The sequence below is a fragment of the Anolis sagrei genome, chromosome 1 (genome assembly GCF_037176765.1).
Source record: "Anolis sagrei isolate rAnoSag1 chromosome 1, rAnoSag1.mat, whole genome shotgun sequence".
Classification (NCBI taxonomy): domain Eukaryota; kingdom Metazoa; phylum Chordata; class Lepidosauria; order Squamata; family Dactyloidae; genus Anolis; species Anolis sagrei.
In genome coordinates, this window is record NC_090021.1 from 5,725,134 (window position 1) to 5,749,262 (window position 24,129).

The 24,129-nt window shown below is 45.5% G+C and overlaps 1 protein-coding gene across 1 annotated transcript in view; it reads left to right on the forward strand.

Annotated features, from left to right (window-relative positions):
- Positions 1-24,129, forward strand: part of PTK2B (protein tyrosine kinase 2 beta) — a 117,113-nt gene that overhangs the window by 48,930 nt on the left and 44,054 nt on the right. Inside the window, exons 2-12 of the mRNA XM_067462568.1 lie at positions 8,255-8,510; positions 11,925-12,103; positions 13,455-13,542; positions 14,865-14,944; positions 15,757-15,819; positions 16,180-16,234; positions 17,104-17,244; positions 18,670-18,744; positions 19,889-19,990; positions 21,344-21,461; positions 23,765-23,804. Of these exons, the coding sequence (XP_067318669.1) occupies positions 8,298-8,510; positions 11,925-12,103; positions 13,455-13,542; positions 14,865-14,944; positions 15,757-15,819; positions 16,180-16,234; positions 17,104-17,244; positions 18,670-18,744; positions 19,889-19,990; positions 21,344-21,461; positions 23,765-23,804 (1,154 nt within the window). The 5' untranslated portion in view covers positions 8,255-8,297. The remainder of the gene's footprint in view (positions 1-8,254; positions 8,511-11,924; positions 12,104-13,454; positions 13,543-14,864; positions 14,945-15,756; positions 15,820-16,179; positions 16,235-17,103; positions 17,245-18,669; positions 18,745-19,888; positions 19,991-21,343; positions 21,462-23,764; positions 23,805-24,129) is intronic.

Genomic DNA, 24,129 nt, shown 5'->3' on the forward strand with positions numbered 1-24,129 from the left:
GTCTTGACATCTCACCAATAACAACATCCAATTTGCCCTGGCTCATAGATCTTACATTCCAGGTTCCTATGGTGTGTTGATCTTTAGAGCATCGGATTCGTCGTTCACCTCCAGTACCGTCGGCCGCTAGCCTTCCTTTCGGCTTTGAGCTAGCTGCGTCATCACATCTGGGGCTAGTTGAACTTATCCTCTGCTCCTCCCCAGTAGCATTTTGGCCATCTTCCGACCTGGGAGTCCCATCTTCCAATGGCATACCGACATATCTCTGGTTGTACTGGTCCATTTAGTTTTCTTGGCAAGGATACTGGGGTGGTTTGCCGTTGCCTTCCCCAGGGATCACGCTTGGTCTGACCTCTCTGCCACGACCGTCCCGTCTTGGGTGGCCCTTCACGGTTTCGCTCATGACATCATTGAGGTGCTCAAGCTCCAGCGCCCCGACAAGGCGGTGATCCTTTGCTGGAGACCGGACCACTAGGCAGCAGCATATTCCATTAGAGTTGGAAGGGACCCCCAAAGGACAGCCAGTCCAACCCCCCTTTCTTCTTTCAGGCAAGGAAACACCATCCAAGCCCTCCCAACCGGACCACTAGGCAGCAGCATATTCCATTAGAGTTGGAAGGGACCCCCAAAGGACAGCCAGTCCAACCCCCCTTCTTTCAGGCAAGGAAACACCATCCAAGCCCTCCCAACAGATGGCCATCCAGCCTTTAGGTAAAAGCAGAGAAGAAAACAACTGGACTCCCAGGCAGCAGCATATTTCATGAGAGTTGGAAGGGACCCCCAAAGGCTATCCAGTCCAACCCCTTTCTGCCTTCCAGGGATCCCCAGTTCAAGCCCTCCCGACAGAAGGCCATCCAGCCTCTGTTTTGACCCAGCTAATAAGGTCCTTTTGGATCCTGATCTGTCCCAGTTTTGTCCCATCTGCAAACGTGATCAGCATGCCTTCCATTCCATTATCGAAGCCATTGATAATGATGTGGAATAGCCCTGGAGGATATGATAATAGGCTCTTGGGCCGCTTGTATCAGGATCAGGGAGTGGTCCCAGAAAAAGAGAAAAATGTGCCAAGGTTCAGCGTCTGTTCCACTGGAAGCAAGTTTCATCATGTTCTGTTTTGGAGGAGACTCTCACACAATCCTTCCCGCAGCCGGCCGACCTGTCAAGTCCGTTTCTGCTGACTTCCTCCTTTTCTCACGTCGGCTTCATGCCGGATCCCTGTGCATTCTTCTTCGCTGTGTCTAAGTTCAAATGGAGGCATTCAAAGAACCTCTGCATCTGCACCAAAGGGATTGCAATAGGGTACACTTTTTAAACGTTCTCAGATATGAAATAGACAGCAAATCCTATTACTGGCTGCAAACTGTATCCATTTCTGTTTTTGCTTTGAGAGGAGCAAATCATACCAGCTAGAAGGGACCCTGAAGGTCATCTAGTCCAACCCTTTGCAGATTCTGGAAATCCACAGTTGAAGCATGTGGAAGCATGGAATAAGAGATCTGCAGAACCAGCATGTTCATTGGACATACCATCATGGCCTTATGGTTTGTGCATTGGAATATGACTATGGAGACCAAGGGTGCATCTACACTGTGAAATTAATGGATCATCTTTGGGGTTCCCTTCCAACTCCAATAGAATATAGATTACTTGGGAGTTCAGTGGAATCTCCTCCTCTGGAAATTTTTCAAAAGAGGCTGTATGGCTGTCTGTTGGGAGGGCTTGGATGGTGTCTTTTAGTCCGGCTGGAGTGGGTCAGAGTGGCTGGCTTTTGGAGATCCTTCTAACTTTTGGTTCATGAGTGTGACACTAATCGTTTTAGTGCTAGCAGTGGCTGGATGACCCTCTGTCAGGAGGGCTTAGATGGTGTATTTTAGCCCAGCAGGAATGGGTCAGACTGGATGGCCTTTGGAGACTCTTCCAACTTTTGGTTCACGAGTGTGACTCCAATAGTTTTAGTGCTAGCAGTGGCTGGATGGCCCTCTCTCAGGAGGGCTTAGATGGTATATTTTAGCTCAGCAGGAGTGGGTCAGGCTGGTTGGCCTTTGGAGACCCTTCCAACTTTTGGTTCATGAGTGTGACTCCAATAGTTTTAGTACTAGCAGTGGCTGGATGGCCCTCTGTCAGGAGGGCTTAGATGGTGTATTTTAGCCCGGCAGGAATGGGTCAGACTGGATGGCCTTTGGAGACTCTTCCAACTTTTGGTTCACGAGTGTGATTCCAATAGTTTTAGTGCTAGCAGTGGTTGGATGGCCCTCTCTCAGGAGGGCTTATTTTAGCTCAGCAGGAGTGGGTCAGGCTGGTTGGCCTTTGGAGACCCTTCCAACTTTTGGTTCATGAGTGTGACACCAATAGATTTAGTACTAGAAGTGGCTGGATGGCCCTCTGTCAGGAGGGCTTAGATGGTGTATTTTAGCCCGGCAGGAATGGGTCAGACTGGATGGCCTTTGGAGACTCTTCCAACTTTTGGTTCACGAGTGTGACTTCAATAGTTTTAGTGCTAGCAGTGGCTGGATGGCCCTCTCTCAGGAGGGCTTAGATGGTATATTTTAGCTCAGCAGGAGTGGGTCAGGCTGGTTGGCCTTTGGAGACCCTTCCAACTTTTGGTTCATGAGTGTGACTCCAATAGTTTTAGTACTAGAAGTGGCTGGATGGACCTTTCTCAGGAGGGCTTAGCCCAGCAGGAGTGAGTCAGACTGGATGGCCTTTGGAGGGCCTTCCAACTGGTTCATGAGTGTGACTCCAGTAGTTTTAGTGCTAGCAGTGGCTGGATGGCCCTCTGTCGGGAGGGCTTAGATGGTGTCTTTTAGCCCGGCAAGAGAGGGCCAGACAGGTTGGCCTTTGAAAGCCCTTCCAACTTTTGGTTCATGAGTGTGACTCCAGTAGTTTTAGTGCTAGCAGTGGCTGGATGGCCCTCTGTCGGGAGGGCTTAGATGGTGTCTTTTAGCCCGGCAAGAGAGGGTCAGACAGGTTGGCCTTTGAAAGCCCTTCCAACTTTTGGTTCATGAGTGTGACTCCAGTAGTTTTAGTGCTAGCAGTGGCTGGATGGCCCTCTGTCGGGAGGGCTTAGATGGTGTCTTTTAGCCCGGCAAGAGAGGGTCAGACAGGTTGGCCTTTGAAAGCCCTTCCAACTTTTGGTTCATGAGTGTGACTCCAGTAGCTTTAGTGCCAGCAGTAGCTAGATGTCAGGAGGGTTTGGATGGTGTCTTTCAGCCTGGCAGGAGTGAGCCTTCAGAGACATTGGTTGGCCTTTGGAGACCCTTCCAACTTTTGGTTCATGAGTGTGACACTAATAGTTTTAGTGCTAGCAGTGGCTAGATGGCCCTCTGTCGGGAGGGCTTGGATGGTCTCTCGTCATAAACAACTGGATAGCCTTTGGGGATCCCTCCAACTCTAATGGAATATTAATTGCCTCAGAGTCTCTATCTTTGGAGACTTTTAAACACAAGCTAAACAGCTTCAATCAAGAGGGCTTGGAGTGTGTTTTCCTGCTTGGCAGAAGGTCAGACTGGATGGCCTCTGGGGATCTCTTCCAACTCTAGTGGAATATGAAATGTATGGAGGTATGGTGGAGTCTTTTTCCTTGGGGCAGGATGGGCATCTATCAAGAGGGTTTGGAAAGTGTTTTCCTGTTTGGCAGAAGGTCAGACTGGATGGCCTTTGGGGGTCTCTTCCAACTCTAGTGGAATGTGAAATGTATGGAGGTATGGTGGAATCTCTTTCCTTGGGGCTGGATGGGCATCTATCAAGAGGGCTTGGATTGTGTTTTCCTGTTTGGCAGAAGGTCAGACTGGATGGCCTTTGGGGGTCTTTTCCAACTCTAGTGGAATATGAAATGTATGGAGGTATGGTAGAGTCTTTTTCCTTGGGGCTGGATGGGCATCTATCAAGAGGGCTTGGATTGTGCTTTCCTGTTTAGCAGAAGGTCAGACTGGATGGCCTTTGGTGGTCTCTTCCAACTCTAGTGGAATATGAAATGTATGGAGGTATGGTGGAGTCTCTTTCCTTGGGGCTGGATGGGCATCTATCAAGAGGGCTTGGACTGTGTTTTCCTGCTTGGAGGAAGGTCAGACTGGATGGCCTTTGGGGGTCTCTTCTAACTCTAGTGGAATATGAAATGTATGGAGGTATGGTGGAGTCTTTTTCCTTGGGGCAGGATGGGCATCTATCAAGAGGGTTTGGAAAGTGTTTTCCTGTTTGGCAGAAGGTCAGACTGGATGGCCTTTGGGGGTCTCTTCCAACTCTAGTGGAATGTGAAATGTATGGAGGTATGGTGGAATCTCTTTCCTTGGGGCTGGATGGGCATCTATCAAGAGGGCTTGGATTGTGTTTTCCTGTTTGGCAGAAGGTCAGACTGGATGGCCTTTGGGGGTCTTTTCCAACTCTAGTGGAATATGAAATGTATGGAGGTATGGTAGAGTCTTTTTCCTTGGGGCTGGATGGGCATCTATCAAGAGGGCTTGGATTGTGCTTTCCTGTTTAGCAGAAGGTCAGACTGGATGGCCTTTGGTGGTCTCTTCCAACTCTAGTGGAATATGAAATGTATGGAGGTATGGTGGAGTCTCTTTCCTTGGGGCTGGATGGGCATCTATCAAGAGGGCTTGGACTGTGTTTTCCTGCTTGGAGGAAGGTCAGACTGGATGGCCTTTGGGGGTCTCTTCTAACTCTAGTGGAATATGAAATGTATGGAGGTATGGTGGAGTCTTTTTCCTTGGGGCTGGATGGGCATCTATCAAGAGGGTTTGGAAAGTGTTTCCCTGCTTGGCAGAAGGTCAGACTGGATGGCCTTTGGGGGTCTTTTCCAACTCTAGTGGAATATGAAATGTATGGAGGTATGGTGGAGTCTTTTTCCTTGGGGCTGGATGGGCATCTATCAAGAGGGCTTGGATTGTGCTTTCCTGTTTAGCAGAAGGTCAGACTGGATGGCCTTTGGGGGTCTCTTCCAACTCTAGTGGAGTATGAAATGAATGGAGGTATGTTGGAGTCTCTTTCCTTGGGGCTGGATGGGCATCTATCAAGAGGGTTTGGAAAGTGTTTTCCTGCTTGGCAGAAGGTCAGACTGGATGACCTCTGGGGGTCTCTTCCAACTCTAGTGGAATATGACATGTATGGAGGTATGGTGGTGTCTCTTTCCTTGGGGCTGGATGGGCATCTATCAAGAGAGTTTGGAAAGGGTTTCCCTGCTTGGCAGAAGGTCAGACTGGATGTCCTCTGGGGGTCCCTTCTAAATCTGGGGTGCTTTGAGAGATGCTGTGTGTTTTCTCCAGTGCCTGGCTTTGCTTAGGCTCAGACACTTGATAAACAGGGACCTGAGGCAAGGCATTCGGGCAGCAGATGGCAAGGTTTTGCAATTGGCAAAGCTTTTTGGGTGGCAGCGGGTTGAGAGAGCCGGCCAAGTTTCTCCCAGGAAGCGGCTGTACTTGTGAGAACCAGGCTGCTGTCTGCTGATCCAATGCCTTGGCACTCACCAGCTTGAGAGGCTGTGCCTCTGCCTCCCCTCCGTGCCCAAAAACAGTCCCTGCAACTCAGCCTTCTCTTCCCTCCTTGAGTTCAGGACAGGCAAAGATTCAACAGGAGCAGCTCTGCCTCTTCAAATTGATGGTTTTCTTCTTTGTTCTTTGTATTTTAATATCTGTATTGCAATGGCATTGTGCTTTATCTGTACGTTTTAACTATGCTGTAACCCCGCCTTGAAAAGAGATACCTGGAATCACACTATAATTGAAAGAAGATGTTGATGCTAAGCTGGAATGTGTCCAGAAGAAGAGGGTGACTCAAGGGATCAAGGGTCTGGAGAGCAAGCCCTATGAGGAGTGGCTTAAAGAGCTGGGCATGTTTAGCCTGCAGAAGAGAAGGCTGAGAGGAAACTTGATGAGGGCCAGGGATTAAGAGGTGAGGGGAAGACATAGGGAGGAGAGAGCAAGCTTGTTGTCTGCTGCCATGGAGACAATGGCTTCAAACTACAGGAAAGCAAGGAGATTCCACCTGAATATTAGGAATATTCAACAGTGACAAATGCAAAATACACCACTTAGGCAGAAAAAACGAAATGGAAAGAGACAGAATGGGGGACAATGCCTGGCTCAAGAGCAGTACGTGTGAAAAAGATCTTGGAGTCCTCGTGGACAACAAGTTAAACATGAGCCAGGAATGTGATGTGGCGGCAAAAAAAGCCAATGGGATTTTGGCCTGCATCAAGAGGAGCCTAGTGTCTAGATCTAAGGAAGTAATGCTACCCATGCTCCATTCTGCCTTGGTCAGACTACATCTGGAATACTATGTCCAATTCTGGGCACCACAATTGAAGAGAGATAATGACAAGCTGGAATGTGTCCAGAGGAGGGCGACTAAAATGATCAAGCCCTATGAGGAGCGGCTTAAAATTGCTGAGCATGTTTAGCCTGAAGAAGAGAAGGCTGAGAGGAGATATGATAACTATTTATAAATCGGTGAGAGGAGGGAGCTAGCTTATTTTCTGCTTCCCTGGAGACTAGGACACAGAACAATACCTTCAAACTACAAGAAAGGAGATTCCATCTGAACATGAAGAGGAACTTCCTGACTGTGGGAGGTGTTCAGCAGTGGAACTCTCTGCCCCAGAGTGTGATGGAGGCTCCTTCTTTGGAAGCTTTTAAGCAGAGGCTGGATGGCCATCTGTTGGGGGTGCTTTGAAGGCGATTTTCCTACTTCTTGGCAGAAAGGGGTTGGACTGGATGGCCCATGAGGTCTCTTCCAGCTCTAGGATTCTATGATTCTATGCTGTTGTTGCTGTTATTGCTGTTGCTGTTGTTGTTCTCACGTGGTCCGAGTGGTGATCGGCACACTGAGTGCAGTTCCTAAAGACCTTGGCCTGCACTTAAAAGCAATCAACACAGACAAACACAGACAAACTTACCATCTGTCTTCTGAAAAAGGCCACCCTACTAGGATCTGCACGCATTATTCGCCGATACATAACACAGTCCTAGACCCTTGGGAAGTGTCCCAACGTGTGATCCAATACAAAAGCTAGCATAGTGATCTTGTATGTTGTGTACTAATCTTGTTGTGTATCTAATAATAATAATAATAATAATAATAATAATAATAATAATAATAATTTGTGATACGAAATCCAGCATATATATCTCGTTTGCTGTGACATAGTGTGTTTTTGTGTCAGTGAAATAATAATAATAATAATAATAATAATAATAATAATAATAATGTATTGTCGAAGGCTTTCATGGCCAGAATTACTGGGTTGTTGTAGGTTTTTTTGGGCTATATGGCCATGTTCTAGAGGCATTGTCTCCTGACGTTTCGCCTGCATCTATGGCAAGCATCCTCAGAGGCATCCTCACTACCTCTGAGGATGCTTGCCATAGATGCAGGCGAAATGTCAGGAGACAATGCCTCTAGTCTAGAACATGGCCATATAACCCAAAAAAAACCCCTACAATTTATTTATTTATTTATTTACAGTATTTATATTCCGCCCTTCTCACCCCGCAGGGGACTCAGGGCGGATCACAGTGTACACATATATGGCAAACATTCAATGCCAATTTTGACTTACAACATATACAGACATACACAGAGGCTATTTAACTTTTTCTGGGCGCCAGGGTAGCTGTCGCTTTCATTGTCCATCTGTGACGCTGATGAAGTACTTCTGCATTCCCCTCATGCTTCCCCGCTGGAATGCTTTGCTGGAGTCTTCTTTATGGCCTCATAAATTAGTTAATTTAGCCTCCCCACACTTTAAGGTGGTGCCTAATTTTCCTACTTGATAGATGCAACTGTCTTTCGGGTTGCAAAGGTCGACAACAGGCTACACAATTGGTTGGAAACCCACTCCAACCTGGGCTGGCTTCGAAATCATGACCTTGTGGTCAGAGTGATTTTAATGCAGCTGACACTCAGCCAGCTGCGCCACAATCCCGGTACAACAACCCAATAATAATAATAATAATAATAATAATAATAATAATAATTATTATTATTATTATTATTATTATTGTATTGCAGAATGGGGTCAGACTGGATGGCTGCTGGGGTTCCTATCAAAACCAAGTGGAATATAGACTGCTCGGGAGTCTGGTGGAGTCTCCTTCTCCATGGAGTCTCTTCCAACTCCATGATTCTATGATTCTAAAAGACTGTGGGTTGAGAGAGCATTCAAGCTGAATTGTTCCAATGGTTCACATTTTTGCACTGACCCAGATGCATGTCAAGTGTTTCCCTCCTTGACTCCTCTCTCCTTTTGCCTCCTTAGGAAGTGATGCTCGGCCTATAGTGCCCCCCCTCCGCCTTCCAAGATGCTGCCCGGACTCCCGGAGGCCCTGAGCCGCCTGAGGGCAAACTCGCTCCGCAGCTGCTTCAGCCTGGCTGGGCCGGCCGAGTCCACCTTGGTGGCCGTCCCCTTCGAGGTGGACGAGGTCCGCATCCTGAAGGTCTGCTTCTACAGCAACAGCTTCAACATGGGCAAGAACTTCAAGCTGGTCAAGTGCACCGTCCTGACGGAGATCCGGGTGGGTCATTGTGCAATGAGTAGCATTTCATAGAATCAGAGAGTTGGAGGAGACCTCCAAGGTCCATCCAGGCCAACTCCATTCTGCAGTGGAAGGACACACAGTCAAAACACTCCTGACAGATGACCATCCAGCCTCTGCTCAAAAACCTCCAGAGAAGGAGACTCCAATGGATACCCAGGCGGCAGCAGATCCCACTGCTGAATTGCCCTTTTTGTTGTTCTTGTTGTTCATTCGTTCAGTCATCTCCGACTCTTCGTGACCTCATGGACCAGCCCACGCCAGAGCTCCCTGTCGGCCGTCACCACCTCCAGCTCCTTCAAGGTCAGTCCAGTCACTTCAAGGATGCCATCCATTCATCTTGCCCTTGGTCGACCCCTCTTCCTTTTGCCTTCCACTTTCCCCAGCATCATTGTCTTCTCTAGGCTTTGCTGTCTCCTCATGATGTGGCCAAAGGACTTCAACTTTGTCTCGAGTATCCTTCCCTCCGGTGAGCAGCCGGGCTTTTTTTCCTGGAGGATGGACTGGTTGGATCTTCTCGCAGTCCAAGGCCCTCTCAGCACTTTCCTCCAACACCACAGCTCAAAAGCATCTCTCTTCCTTCGCTCAGCCTTCCCTAAGGTCCAGCTCACACATCCGTAGGTGACTACAGGGAATACTATGGCCCTTAGCATCATGAAATTCTTCCTAGTGTTCAGTAGATCAAAAGCGGGTTAAAAAGCCAATGCGATCCTAGGCTGTGTCAATAGGAGTCTAGTGTTGAGATCAAGGGAAATCATAGTCCCAATCTATTCTGCTTTGCTCAGAACACACCTGAAATAATGATGGAATCCAGGCAAAGCAATTAAAGAAGGATATTGAATGTGACCAAAGGAAGGGTGACCAAAATGATCCAAAGTTTCAGAGCCAAACCCTATGAGGAGCACCACACAGGGACCACCCCTCTGCTATATCAACTCCACTGGCTGCCGGTCCATTTCCAAGCACAATTCAAAGTGCTGGTCCTGGCCTATAAAGCCCTATACGGTTCCAGTCCAGCTTACTTGTCTGAACATATCTCCCTCTATATTCCGCCTCGTAGATTAAGATCCACCAGGGAGGCCCTGCTCTCGGTCCCACGAGCCTCGCAAATGCATCTGGTGGAAACGTAGGGACAGGGCCTTCTCGGTGGTGACCCCCGCTTATGGAACTCGCTCCCAAGCAAGATTAGATCGGTGTCCTCCCTCTTTTCCTTTAGGAAAGAACTGAAATCGTGGTTGTGGAACCAGGCTTTTGACTAGCAGGCATAATGGCACTTTGGACATTGAACGGGATCATATGATTATGATAATAGTGGCAACGGCTATATGATTGTATAACTAATGTTATTGTTTTTAATCTATTGTGTATTTATGGTTTTATATTGTTGTTACATTATGATATTGTGGCATCAAATTGTTGCCAGTGTTAGCTGCCCTGAGTCCCCCCTCAGGGGTTGAGAAGGGCAGGGTAGAAAAATGTTGTAAATAAGTAAATAAATAAATAAATAAATGACTTAGAGAGCCAGGGATATTTAGTTTGGAGAAGAGGAGGCTGAGAGAAGGAGACATGAAAGCCATGTTTAAATATTTCAAAGTCATATTGTTGTTTTTTTGTCGTGTCAGGAGCGACTTGAGAAACTGCAAGTCGCTTCTGGTGTCAGACAATTGGCCGTCTGCAAGGACGTTGCCCAGGGGATGCCCGGATGATTTGATGTTTTTATCATCCTTGTGGGAGGCTTCTCTCATGCCCCCGCATGAGGAGCTGGAGCTGATAGAGGGAGCTCATCCACCTCTCCCCGGATTCAAACCTGCGACCTGTCGGTCTTCAGTCCTGCCGGCACAGGGGTTTAACCCACTGCGCCACCGGGGACTCAACAGTTATATTGATGACATGCAAGCATGTAGTTTTACAAGGCCTTTAGCTTACTTTGTCAAAGAAAAACAACTCCTGTGACTTTTATCAAATTGAGCCATGACAGTTAAAGTGCATTAATCCTACAATATAGACCCAATGCTGCAATGGATTCAAATTTCCTGAAAAGAGATCCCACCTATACTTTAGGAAGAACTTCCTGATGGGAAGAGCTGTTCAATCATGGAATATAAACTTCCTGTGAGTCTGATGGAGTTTACTTCTTTGGAGCTTTCTAAACAGAGGCTGGATGGCCATCTCTCAGGAGGGCTTGGATTGTGTCTTCCTACATGGCAGAAATAGGTTGCACTGTTGAAACGAGACAGGGCGGGCATTCCCAAGAGGCTGTACACCAAGACCTACATTAAACATATATGTATGTACACGTGAGGAGATGAGGCGATACAAGGAGAGTGAGGAATCGAACCTCACAAACTCAGTGTCTTGTAGTTCACGCCTGAAACACACTATCTCTGTCTCTGTGTCGCCTTTCTTTATATGTGTTTGTTACGCGATGCAATTTTTAGATGTCTGTGTATATTTCTTTAATGTGCAACCCAAACCTGGAGTCAATATGTAGCTTCCATATTCTCCTCACTGGTTACATCAATGTAATCTCCAACTAAGAAGCTGGGCATGTTTAGCCTGAAGAAGAGAAGGCTGAGAGGAGATATGATAGCCATGTATAAATATGTGAGAGGAAGCCACAGGGAGGAGGGAGCAAGCTTGTTTTCTGCTTCCTTGGAGACTAGGACACAGCGGAACAATGGCTTCAAACTACAAGAGAGGAGATTTCATCTGAACACGAGGAAGTACTTCCTGACTGTGAGAGCCGTTCAGCAGTGGAACTCTCTGCCCCGGAGTGTGGTGGAGGCTCCTTCTTTGGAAGCTTTTAAACAGGGGCTGGATGGCCATCTGTCAGGGGTGATTTGAATGCAATATTCCTGCTTCTTGGCAGAATGGGGTTGGACTGGATAGCCCAAGAGGTCTCTTCCAACTCTTTGATTCAATGATTCTATGATTCTAACTGATTTCCAGCCAACTTTAGTCCTGTAACTTGACACGAGACTTTAATATATACTGTATGTTGAAACAAAGAAATGTTTATTTATGAAGTCTTTGGCACATAAGCTTATCTGTTACAAAGTACTTTACTTCAGTTCCACTTGGATATTATTGCAACTGTCTTTCACTCCTTTGAATACATAAATTTGTTATTATATAACTTTCAAAACAGTTTAACTTATTTCTACTCTGTTAAACCCTTCAAACTCTAGGATTCTGTGAACCCCAACTTCCTCCCATCCTCTATATCACATCCACTTTGATATTTAAAGCCACATCTACGGCATTATATGGCAGTGTCAATGGGACCCATGACATCAAAATTGTGGGTGTCCTTTTTTGGGGGGTGGGAGCACTTTCTCCCTCCTTCCTTCTGTCCTACCTGTCCTGACGTCACCTGGTTTCTCCCATCGGTAGGAGGTCATCCAGTCCATCTTGCAGAGCGGGCGCATCGGCCCCGATATTCAGCTTGCCGAATGCTACGCTTTGCGCCTGAAGCACGTGAAGTCGGACGAGATCCACTGGCTGCATCCAGACATGACGGTGGGCGAGGTCCAGGAGAAATACGAATGTTTGCACATCGAAGCCGAATGGAGGTAAGAACGCTAGTGCAACTTTTTGTGTTGTGTTTGAAAGTGTTATTTCCTGTTTAATTGTGCGGTCCTTACTTTTTAAGGAGTTGTTCTACTCCAGAAACCTTGTTTTCATGGCTGCCACAAACTCGGTTGAATTGGTTGAGACTCAAAGATGAGATATTCATTGAAAACTATACCAAAATGTGCTACTGATGTCCTGCAAAAACAAAGTTTGGGCAGTTTAATCAACTTTCCCCTTGTTTTAATGATAAAACCAATTAGGAAATGACATTTATAACCCAGGAACAAAAATTGAGTTACATAGTATTAATATCATAATTATATTATATATTATATACCATTTATATTATATTATTATATTATACTAGCCATCCCCTGCCACGCGTTGCTGTGGCCCACGTCGGGGTTCTGTGTGTGGGAGGTTTGGCCCAATTCTGTCGTTGGTGGGGTTCAGAATAATCTTTGATTGTAGGTGAACTATAAATCCCAGTAACTACAACTTCCAAATGCCAAGGTCTATTTCCCCCAAACTCCACCAGTGTTCACATTTGGGCATATTGAGTATTTGTGCCAGTTTTGGTCCAGATCTATCATTGTTTGAATCCACAGTGCTATGGATGTAGGTGAACTACAACTCCAAAACTCAAGGTCAGTGCCCACCAAACCCTTCCAGTATTTTCTGTTGATCATGGGAGTTCTGTGTGCCAAGTTTGGTTCAATTCCATAATTGGTGGAGTTCAGAATGCTCTTTGATTGTTGGTGAACTATAAATCCCATCAATTGCAACTCTCAAATGACAAAATCAATTCCCACCAACCCCACCAGTATTCAGATTTGGGTGTATTGGGTATTTGTGCAAAATTTGCTTCAGTGAATAAAAATACATCTTGCCTGTCAGATATTTACATTAGGATTCATAACAGTAGCAAAATTACAGTTATGAAGTAGCAACAAAAATGCTGTTATGGTTGGGGTCAGAACAACATCAGGAAGGTTGAGAAATACTGCTTTAAAGAATGTAACCAAAGCTCTAGCTCTTATGGTTGCAACCAACAACAAGGACAAAAAACCCTAACGCACATCTACATTGTGGAATAAATCCAGTTTGACATCACTTTAACTGACAATTTTCAATACTGTGGAATCCTGGACGCTGCATTTTGACAAGGTCTTTTGGTTTTCCTTCCAAAGAGTGCTGCTTCCTCACCAAACTACAAATCCCAAGATTTTGTAAGATGGACTCAGGACATTTAAACAGCACTAATTCCACAGTGTAGAGACACACCTTGAGTAAATCTTGGAAAATAGCATTTCCTCTTTCCAATCCTGAATGCAACTTGTTTTCCTGAAGGTACGACTTGCAGATCCGTTACCTTCCCGAGGACTACATGGAGCGTTTCCTGGAGGACCGGACAACCCTCCTGTACTTCTACCAGCAGGTAGGAATATTCTGGGATGGTTGTCACCCCAAAATGGTTATTTAAGCTCTTTATCCCATGTGCTGTGTAGCCACATGTAACCTCGTTGCTCAGTTTTGGGACTGTGGTCTTCCTAGTGCATACAAAGCATTCATATCTCTGGGTTGTTGTAGGTTTTTTCGGGCTATATGGCCATGTTCTAAAGGCATTCTCTCCTGACATTTTGCCTGCATCTATGGCAAGCATCCTCAGAGGTAGTGAGGTCTGTTGGAACTAGGAAAATGGGTTTATATATCTTTGGAATGACCAGGGTGGGACAAAGGACTCTTGTCTGCAGGAGCTAGGTATGAATGTTTCAATTGACCACCTTGATTAGCATTTGATTGCCTGGCACTGCCTCAACAAAAGATTGCTCCAGGCACTGCCAGGCCATCAAATGCTAATCAAGGTGGTCAGTTGAAACATTCACACCTAGCTCCAACAGACAAGAGTCCTTTGTCCCACCCTGGACATTATTCCACAGATATATAAACCCTTTTTCCTAGTTCCAACAGACCTCACTACCTCTGAGGATGCTTGCCATAGATGCAGGCGAAACGTCAGGAGAAAATGCCTCTAGAACATGGCCATATAGCCCGAAGAAACCTACAACAACTCAGTGATTCTGGCCATGAAAGCCTTCGACAATACATTCATATCTCCTTAGAAAACCAATGCTTTTCCTCTAAAGCAGGCTTGGGCAAACTTTGGCCCTTCCAGTGTTTTGGACTCCAACTCCCACACTTCCTAACAGCCAATTGTGGGAGTTGGCACACAGACCAAATCCAATGCTTCTGTTAAGGTTGTGATGATTGCTATTATTCCTGCTTGTCTTTGTTTGGTTGGACCAGAGCTCCTGCTAGGAAAAGATGGCTGTCTTCTGTTCAAAGTAGAGCTTGGGAACGTTAGCAGCTCCAGAAATATTTTTTAATATGGTAGTTTGTTTCGAATGGCGTGGGTTAGCTCAGCTGTGGTTGATATTTAATGCAATTTCTGAGTCTCAGATTTCACCTTTGAAATCCTCAAAGCATGAGAGTTGTAGTTTGACAAGGGCCTTTGCCTTCCATGTTAAAGAGTGCTTTGCATCTTACCAAACGACATCACTACCTCTGAGGATGCTTGCCATAGATGCAGGCAAAACGTCAGGAGAGAATGCCTCTAGAACATAGCCAGATAGCCCGAAAAAACCTTCAACAACCCAACAACAACAACAACTATTATTATTATTATTATTATTATTATTATTATTATTATTGTTATTATTATTATCCTTCTTATCTATATATGTTTTTTTTCCTTTCCAGCTCCGGACAGAATATATGCAGCGTTATGCCAGCAAAGTCAGTGAAGGGATGGCTCTCCAGCTCGGCTGCCTGGAGCTCAGGTATGTTCCAGGTGCCAGCAAGGCTTCTCAGTTCAGGGAAGTCATGCTACCCCTCTATTCCGCTTTGGTTAGACCACACCTGGAATATTGTGTCCAATTCTGAGCACCACAATTCAAGAGAGATATTGACAAGCTGGAATGTGTCCAGAGGAGGGCGACTAAGATGATCAAGGGTCTGGAGAACAAGCCCTATGAGGAGCGGCTTAAGGAGCTGAAGAAGAGAAGGCTGAGAGGGGATATGATAGCCATGTATAAATATGTGAGAGGAAGCCACAGGGAAGAGGGAGCAAGCTTGTTTTCTGCTTCCCTGGAGACTAGGACGCGGAACAATGGCTTTTGAACTACAAGAGAGGAGATTCCATCTGAACATGAGGAAGAACTTCCTGACTGTGAGAGCTGTTCAGCAGTGGAACCCTCTGCCCTGGAGTGTGGTGGAAGCTCCTTCTTTGGAAGCTTTTAAACAGAGGCTGGATGGCCATCTGTCAGGGGTGATTTGAATGCAATATTCCTGCTTCTTGGCAGAATGGGGTTGGACTAGATGGCCCACAAGGTCTCTTCCAACTCTTTGATTCCATGATTCTATGATACACCCTGAGTGAAGAAATACATAATTAGCCCACGTTCTTCTCTTGTGTGCCATGCAGAGTCTCAAGTTTGCTCTACTTTTCACATACTCACAACCTCTGAGGATGCCTGCCATAGATGTGGGCGGAACGTCAGGAGAGAATGCTTCTGGAACATGGGCAGACAACCCGGAAAACTCACAACAACCCATTTCACACACTTTGGTTGTGTTTTGTTTTGTTTTGCAGGAGATTCTACAAGGACATGCCCCAGAATGCCCTGGACAAGAAGTCCAACTTCGAATTCTTAGAGTATGTAGACAAAAATGTGCTCTTCTGTTCCTTTTTGGGTCTGTCTTACCCTTTCTCCTCCTCTATGTATGTGTTTTTCTGGATGCATCTATTCATGCAGTTCGACACCACTTGAAACTGCCATAGCTCAGGGCTATGTAGTCCTGGGAGTTGTAGTTTTACAAGGTCTTGGACCTTCTCTTCCCAGAAGTGGTCTTACCCCATCTTCCATTGTTCCAATGCATTAAGCCATACCGGTCAAAGTGGTGTCAAACTGCATTCATTCTGCAGTGTAGATGCACCCCGAGTCCTCTTGTAGCTGATCCACTTTTTATCAATGCATCCACTCTGGTGAAACCTGCCTCTGTTTTCTCTTTTTAGGAAGGAAGTCGGACTGGATCTCTTCTTCCCCAAACAGATGCAGGACAACCTGAAGGTGAGTGATGAGATAGTCCAAATCACACAGGATCAAATTTCACCAAATCTGTGGATTTGTAGTGTGGTGAGTGAAGCTTGACAATGACTGCATTTTCATTGAAGAATGGATGCATTTTGACAGCACTTTAACTGCTATGGCTCAATGCTATGGAATTGTGGGAATTGCAGTTTTATAAGGCACTAGCACTTTTTAGCAAGTGAGGCTAAAGTCCTTTTAAAACTACATTTCCCAATCTCCCCATAGCAGTTAAAGTTGTTGTGTCCAATTCTGGGCACCACAATTCAAGAGAGATATTGACAAGCTGGAATGTGTCCAGAGGAGGGCGACTAAAATGATCAAGGGTCTGGAGAACAAGCCCTATGAGGAGCGGCTTAAGGAGCTGGGCATGTTTAGCCTGAAGAAGAGAAGGCTGAGAGGAGATATGATAGCCATGTATAAATATGTGAGAGGAAGCCACAGGGAGGAGGGAGCAAGCTTGTTTTCTGCTTCCTTGGAGACTAAGACGCAATGGAACAATGGCTTCAACTACAAGAAAGGAGATTCCATCTGAACATGAGGAAGAACTTCCTGACTGTGAGAGCCGTTCAGCAGTGGAACTCTCTGCCCCGGAGTGTGGTGGAGGCTCCTTCTTTGGAAGCTTTTAAACAGAGTCTGGATGGCCATCTGTCAGGGGTGATTTGAATGCAATATTCCTGCTTCTTGGCAGAATGGGGTTGGACTGGATGGCCCATGAGGTCTCTTCCAACTCTTTGATTTTATGATTCTAAGTAGGGTCAAATTGTATTCATTCTACAGTGTTGAAGCATCCTTGGATTCCTGGCTGAGCCCCTTAATCTCTTTTTTCCTACTTTCCGATCCATCTCCAGCCGAAACAGTTCAGGAAAATGATCCAGCAGACCTTCCAGCAATACGCGGCTCTTCGAGAGGAAGAATGCATCATGAAATTCCTCGGCACCCTCTCCACTTTTGCCGACATTGACCAGGAAAGCTACCGCTGCGAGCTGATTGTGAGTATTCGGATGTGGGAAGTGATGCCAATGAATTTCAAGATGGCAATGGTTTGGTCAATGATACTGATGCAGAGAAGGACCAGGAGAACCCTGTGCAAAGTATAGTTTCCCATGAGAATGTCCCTGAAGGGTGTGGGGATGATAGTGTATTCCCTGAATTGCTACAAGGATTTGGGGCTTGAAAACAACTGGGCACCTGGCCCAGCTGCAAAACTTAATGAGCAAATAGATAGGCAGCAGGAGATTAGTCAAAACAGGCAGACCGAACAGTGGCTTCGGCAGTCTGCCAGGATCTGACAGAAAAAGATAAGGGAATCTCAATTAAAACAAAACCAATTTCTGAGTGTTTGGAATAGTTTAACAAGGGGATAAAAGTTCCAAGTATGGGAAATATAGTCAGAAGAAGCATCGTTTGGAATCAAGTGAAGTTCTCTTTCTTGTTTCATGGAAACCTTGCTGGGAAGATTCTTGTCTAAGTATTTCTTGTTCATGGTTTGAATTCTTGGATTTTATGAATGCCTACTCATGCCTTGGATTAATGTTTCCTGGTTTCTTGAATTATATTAGAGAAGTGTGAACTTCGTTTTTATGGACTTTGCTGAGCTTTACCCTGAACTGTTTTTGGTCCTGCTTATCTTCTTACCTAATTGGATTTACTTATTTCTTTAAAGTGCTTTTTACTTGCTGCTTTTTAATTATCTTCAATAAAGGAATTGTTTCCCAATCAACGGTGTGGTGTTTACAGTCAGAGGGCTTTTCCTGTCTTGGAGTGCAACAGCTGGAATCATTGGGTTCTCCGGGCTGTCTGGCCATGTTCCAGAAGCATTCTCTCCTGACGTTTCACCCATATCTATGGCAGGCATCCTCAGAGGTTGACAGGTTAGCTGGAAACTAGACAATGTGGGATTTATATATCTGTAGAATGTCTAGGGTGGGAGAAAGAACTCTTGTCTGCTTGAGGCAAGTGTGAATGTTGCAAATGGCCACCTTGATTAGCATTTAATGGCCTTGCAGCTTCAAAGCCTGGCTGGTTGCAGACAAGAGTTCTCTCTCCCACCCTGGACATTCCACAGAGATATAAATCTCACTTGCCTAGTTTCCAACAGACCCCTAAACCTCTGAGAATGCCTGCCACAGATGTGGGTGAAACGTCAGGAGAGAATGCTGGTGGAACATGGTCATACAGCCTGGGAAACTCACAGCAACCCATTGGAGACTGTTCTTACAGATGGTGTCTTGGATGTTGTAGTCGTCTGAGTGAAAGACTAGGACTCTGGAGATGAGGGTTTGAATCCCTGCTCATCCCATGAAAAGCCTGTGTGTGAGTTCATAGTGACTCTGTGGGATATGTTTGCTTTGCAGTCAATATATGTGTGTGCCATTTTCAGTTGAGGTGACTGCAATGTTTTTTTCTCTTTTCAGCAAGGATGGAACATCACAGTGGATCTGGTGATTGGCCCCAAAGGCATCCGGCAAATGACTAGTAAAGAGTCAAAGGTAAACTGATGAGAGGGAGGGGAAGGCATTTTCATTTTTAATAAGGAAGCTTGGATTTAATGGTGAATCCAGCAAAGCCACAACAACAAAGACGTTCCATGTTCCTTGCGGTTGGCGATGGCTCCTTTTCTGGATGGGATGGTCACATTTGCTCAGCTCTGTCCAATGACAGAGCCTGAAAATCCTAGAGGTGAAAGGGACCCCAAGGACCCTCCAGTCCAACCCCTTTTGGCTTTATGCAGGAAGACACTGTCCGATCCCTCCCAACAGATGGCCAACCAGCCTCCGCTTTAAAACCTCCAGAGGAAGAGACTCCATTCATTCTTTGAACTGCCTTTTACAGATACTGGTGTTCTTCTAGTCCTCGTGGACAACAAGTTAAACATGAGCCAACAATGTGATGTGGCGGCAAAAGAAGCCAAGGGGATTTTGGCCTGCATCAATAGGAGCATAGTGTCTAGATCTAGGGAAGTCATGCTCCCCATGCTCTATTCTGCTCTGGTTAGACCACACCTGGAATATTGTGTCCAATTCTGGGCACCACAATTCAAGAGAGATATTGACAAGCTGGAATGTGTCCAGAGGAGGGCGATTAAAATGATCAAGTGTCTGGAGAACAAGTCCTATGAGGAGCGGCCAAAAGAGCTAGACATGTTTAGCCTGAAGAAGAGAAGGCTGAGAGGAGATATGATAGCCATGTATAAATATGTGAGAGGAAGCCACAGGGAGGAGGGAGCAACTTGTTTTCTGCTTCCCTGGAGACTAGGACGCGAAACAGTGGCTTCAAACTACAAGAAAGGAGATTCCATTTGAACATGAGGAAGAACTTCCTGACTGTGAGAGCCGTTCAGCAGTGGAACTCTCTGCCCCGGAGTGTGGTGGAGGCTCCTTCTTTGGAAGCTTTTAAGCAGAGGCTGGATGGCCATCTGTCAGGGGTGATTTGAATGCAATATTCCTGCTTCTTGGCAGAATGGGGTTGGACTGAATGGCCCATGAGGTCTCTTCCAACTCTTTGATTCTAGGATTCTCTGATTCTATGATTCTATGTTGTGGAATCCCATGATGTGTGGACTCTACATTTCTCCTTCCTCCTCCCTCCCGTCCAAATGCAAAACCTTACTTGTGCATTTCTGATCCTTCGCAGCCCACCTGCCTGGCCGAGTTCAAGCAAATCCGATCCATCAAATGCACACCTGCGGAAGAAGGGAGAGCCATTTTGCAGCTCAGCCTCACTGGGAACCCTCAGGTAAGGCAGAAACTCAAGCAACGCCCTGCTTCGATTTCAAGGGGGCTCCTACAGAACTTGGAGAAGTTACTCCTCCAAAGCACAACAATTTATTTTTATTTATTTATTATTTAAAATATTTATATTTCACCCTTCTCACCTTGAAGGGGGCTCAGCATACAAATGGCAAACATTCAGTGCTGGGATATGAATTCATTATATGCATACATAAACATTAAAAGCATTTATCTCAACATTAAAATACACTGTTTAAAACAATCTCATTGTTAGGAATTGTGGGAGTTGAAGTCCAAAACACCTGGAGGGCCCAAGTTTGCCCATGCCTGTTCTATAGCATGCAACAGTTAAAGTGGAATGTATTGTCGAAGGCTTTCATGGCCAGAATCACTGGGTTGTTGTAGGTTTTTCCGGGCTATATGGCCATGTTCTGGAGGCAGTTTTTCTCCTGACATTTCACCTGCATCTATGGCAAGCACTGCAAGGCACTGCAAACTACTCCAACCAGAGAAATCAGCCATAGCAGAGCACCTGATGAACCAACCTGGACACAGCATATTATTTGAGAACACAGAAGTGCTGGACCACTCTCACAACCACCATGTCAGACGACACAGAGAAGCCATTAAGATCCACAAGCATGTGGACAATTTCAACAGAAAGGAAGAGACCATGAAAATGAACAAAATCTGGTTACCAGTATTAAAAAACTCAAAAATTACAACAGCAAAACAGCAGAGGGGAAACAAACAGGCATATAAAATCACTCTCAACAAAAGATTCCCCCCAGGCACTTCCAAGCCATTGAATGCTAATCAAGGTGATCAGCTGAAACATTCACAGCTAGCCCCAGCAGACAAGAGTCCTTTGTCCCACCCTGGTCATTCCACAGATATATAAACCCATTTTTCCTACTTCCAACAGACCTCACAACCTCTGAGAATGCTTGCCATAGATGCAGGTGAAACGTCAGGAGAAAAATTGCCTCCAGAACATGGCCATATAGCCCGGAAAAACCTACAACAACCCAGTTAAAGTGGAGTTATGGTGCTATAACTGCTTAGGACTGCAGTGTAGATGAACCCAAGGTCAGCATTGTGCACCATTGTTTAACCTCTCTTCCAAAGAGTTCTGGGAATCTTACCAAACTACAACTCCCATATTTCCATTGTTATAACAACTCCTTAACTATAACTCTTGCCAAAGCCCAGGATGATAGATTGGAGAGAAAGCACGGAAATGCAAATATTTATCCTTATAAGGCAGACATGTTGTGTTGCAGGAAGGGATGTTCTTTCATCTCTGCAAGTGGATGAGAAATATGATATTTCCTCCCCTCTCTTTCTTTCTTTGCAGTCCTTGACCATCAAAACGTACTCCCTGGCCGAGGCGGAGAACATGGCTGACTTGATTGATGGCTATTGCAGGTTGCAAGGGGGCTTGGATGGATCCCTCATTGTCCGCCCCAACAGAGGTGAGGATGTGGGGTGTGTGGGCCACGTAAAGCACATGTGGCCAACAGCATAGTGTCTAGATTTGGGAAATAATGCTACCCCTCTATTCCGCTTTGGTTAGATCACACCTCGAATATTGTGTCCAATTCTGGGCACCACAGTTCAAGAGAGATATTGACAAGCTGGAATGTGTCCAGAGGAGGGCGACTAGAATGATCAAGGGTCTGGAGAACAAGCCCTATGAGGAGTGGCTTAAGGAGCTGGGCATGTTTAGCCTGAAGAAGAGAAGACTGAGAGGAGATATGATAGCCATGTATAAATATGTGAGAGGAAGCCACAGGGAGGAGGGAGCAAGCTTGTTTTCTGCTTCCTTGGAGACTAGGACGTGGAACAATGGCTTCAAACCACAAGAAAGGAGATTCCATCTGAACATGAGGAAGAACTTCCTGACTGTGAGAGCTGTTCAGCAGTGGAACTCTCTGCCCCAGAGTGTGGTGGGGGCTCCTTCTTTGGAAGCTTTTAAACAGAGGCTGGATGGCCATCTGCCAGGGGTGATTTGAATGCAATATTCCTGCTTCTTGGTAGAATGGGGTTGGACTGGATGGCCCATGAGGTCTCTTCCAACTCTTTGATTCTATGATTCTATGATTCTATAACAGGCTGGAGGCTTCCCATCTTTGGCTCCAGTTCATCAAAGCCACTTTGCATCAGAACAGTTGTAAATGCTGTGGCTGGAAGTTGCAGTCCGGTAACGTCTGGCATGAGGAATGCTGGGAGTTGTGGGTCAGGAACATCTGGATGGCCTGTAGTGACAAATGCTGGGAGATAGAGTTCCAGAATTCCTTTCAAAAATGTTTCTGGGCTCCATCTAATGTTAGCCGCTTTGGGTCTCCTTATGGTTTTGGAAAATGGAAATCTCCATAACCTTTTGGAGATTTTATGATCTTTGGAAAGGCATGACGTTGTTAGAAAACACAATCTTTTGAAAAATGATGTTATAACGTCTTGATAAAAGCATGACCTGTTGGAGTCATAACCTTTTGGGGAAATGGCATTCACCAGCATTACTGCAAGGCCACTAGGTTTCTCAGCTGTTAAACAGATGTACCTAGCTATGTCTTTGAACTGTCAGGGACAAAGATATGCCAGTGCATAAAACACATACATATGCTGGGCTGCAACTCCTGTATTCCTCATCATGAGACATCATGACTAGAGCTGATGGGAGTTGGGATACAGTAGCATCTATTCTGAGAGTGGGGTTTGGGTTGAGATACAAGGCTTGTGGATATGGTGTCTTAAAATGTCCTATAACCTTTCCCCAACCTCAGAGCCACAAGTGCTGTTAGGTTGCCATTCCCATTATCCCTAGTCCGCATGACGGATAATCCAAAGGAATGGGAGTTGCTGTTCAAATTGGGTAAAAACTAAAGAGTGCCAATTACTATGTATAAAATTAATAGTTAAGCCTCTGTATTTATTGATTGATTGATTTGCAGTATTTATATACCAGTGGGTTGTTGTAGGTTTTTCCGGGCTATATGGCCATGTTCTAGAGGCATTTTCTCCTGACGTTTCGCCTGCATCTATGGCAAGCATCCACAGAGGTAGTGAGGTAGTGAGACCTCACTACCTCTGAGGATTTTTGCCATAGATGCAGGCGAAACATCAGGAAAAAATGCCTCTAGAACATGGCCATATAGCCCGGAAAAACCTACAACAACCCAGTGATTCCGGTCATGAAAGCCTTCGACAATACATTTATATACCACTTTTCTCACTCAAAGCGATTTACACAGAGATAATGGCGAAATTAAATGCCTTACATACGTAAACCAAATCACAAATCAGCACCATATAACTAAGCATAAAATCAAAGAAAAAAGACATTTAAAACATGAAATATAAGAATTAAAACACACAAACAACATTACTGGATGGAGTGCGTAGACACGGATTCTCCATCCAATTGGTTCAACATAAGGTTGATGTGGCCCTCCATGAAAATCAGTTTGACACCCTTGATCTACACTGTAGAATGAATGCAGTTTGACACCACTTTGATTGTTATGGCTGAAAGCTATGGGATCTTGAGGTTTTGCATCACCACAACACCCAGGATTTCATAGCTCTGAGCCATGACAGTCAAAGTGGGGCCAAACCGCATTCATTCTGCAGTCTGGATGTACTTAAAAGTACGAGGGAATTATCTCTAGCTATTTGAAGTCAAGGAGAAATCAGAAATAGGCCAGAGTTATGCCAGAATAAAAGGAGCTTAGGCGTTGGCCTGTGAGATTCCTGACATGCTTTTTCCTCTTTGCAGAGAACGAGAAGCGGGTCAGTCTGCCTCAGGTCCCGGTCCAGTAAGTAAAGGGGTCAAAGTCACCCCAAAATCTGTTCTATGTGGATTCTTCATTCTCCTTGTTTATCTGAATCTCACCTCTGCTTTGCTTCCTTTGTTGTTCCAAGGTGGATTGTGAAACTTTGTATAGTAGTGGTTCTCAACCTGTGGGTCCCCAGGTGTTTTTGCCTACAACTCCCAGAAATCCCAGCCAGTTTACCAGCTGTTAGGATTTCTGGGAGTTGAAGGCCAAAAAACATCTGGGGACCCCAGGTTGAGAACCACTGTTGTATAGGCATCCTCCACTTTTCTAAAGTTGTAGAAAAGTGATCAAAAGAGCAAACAGA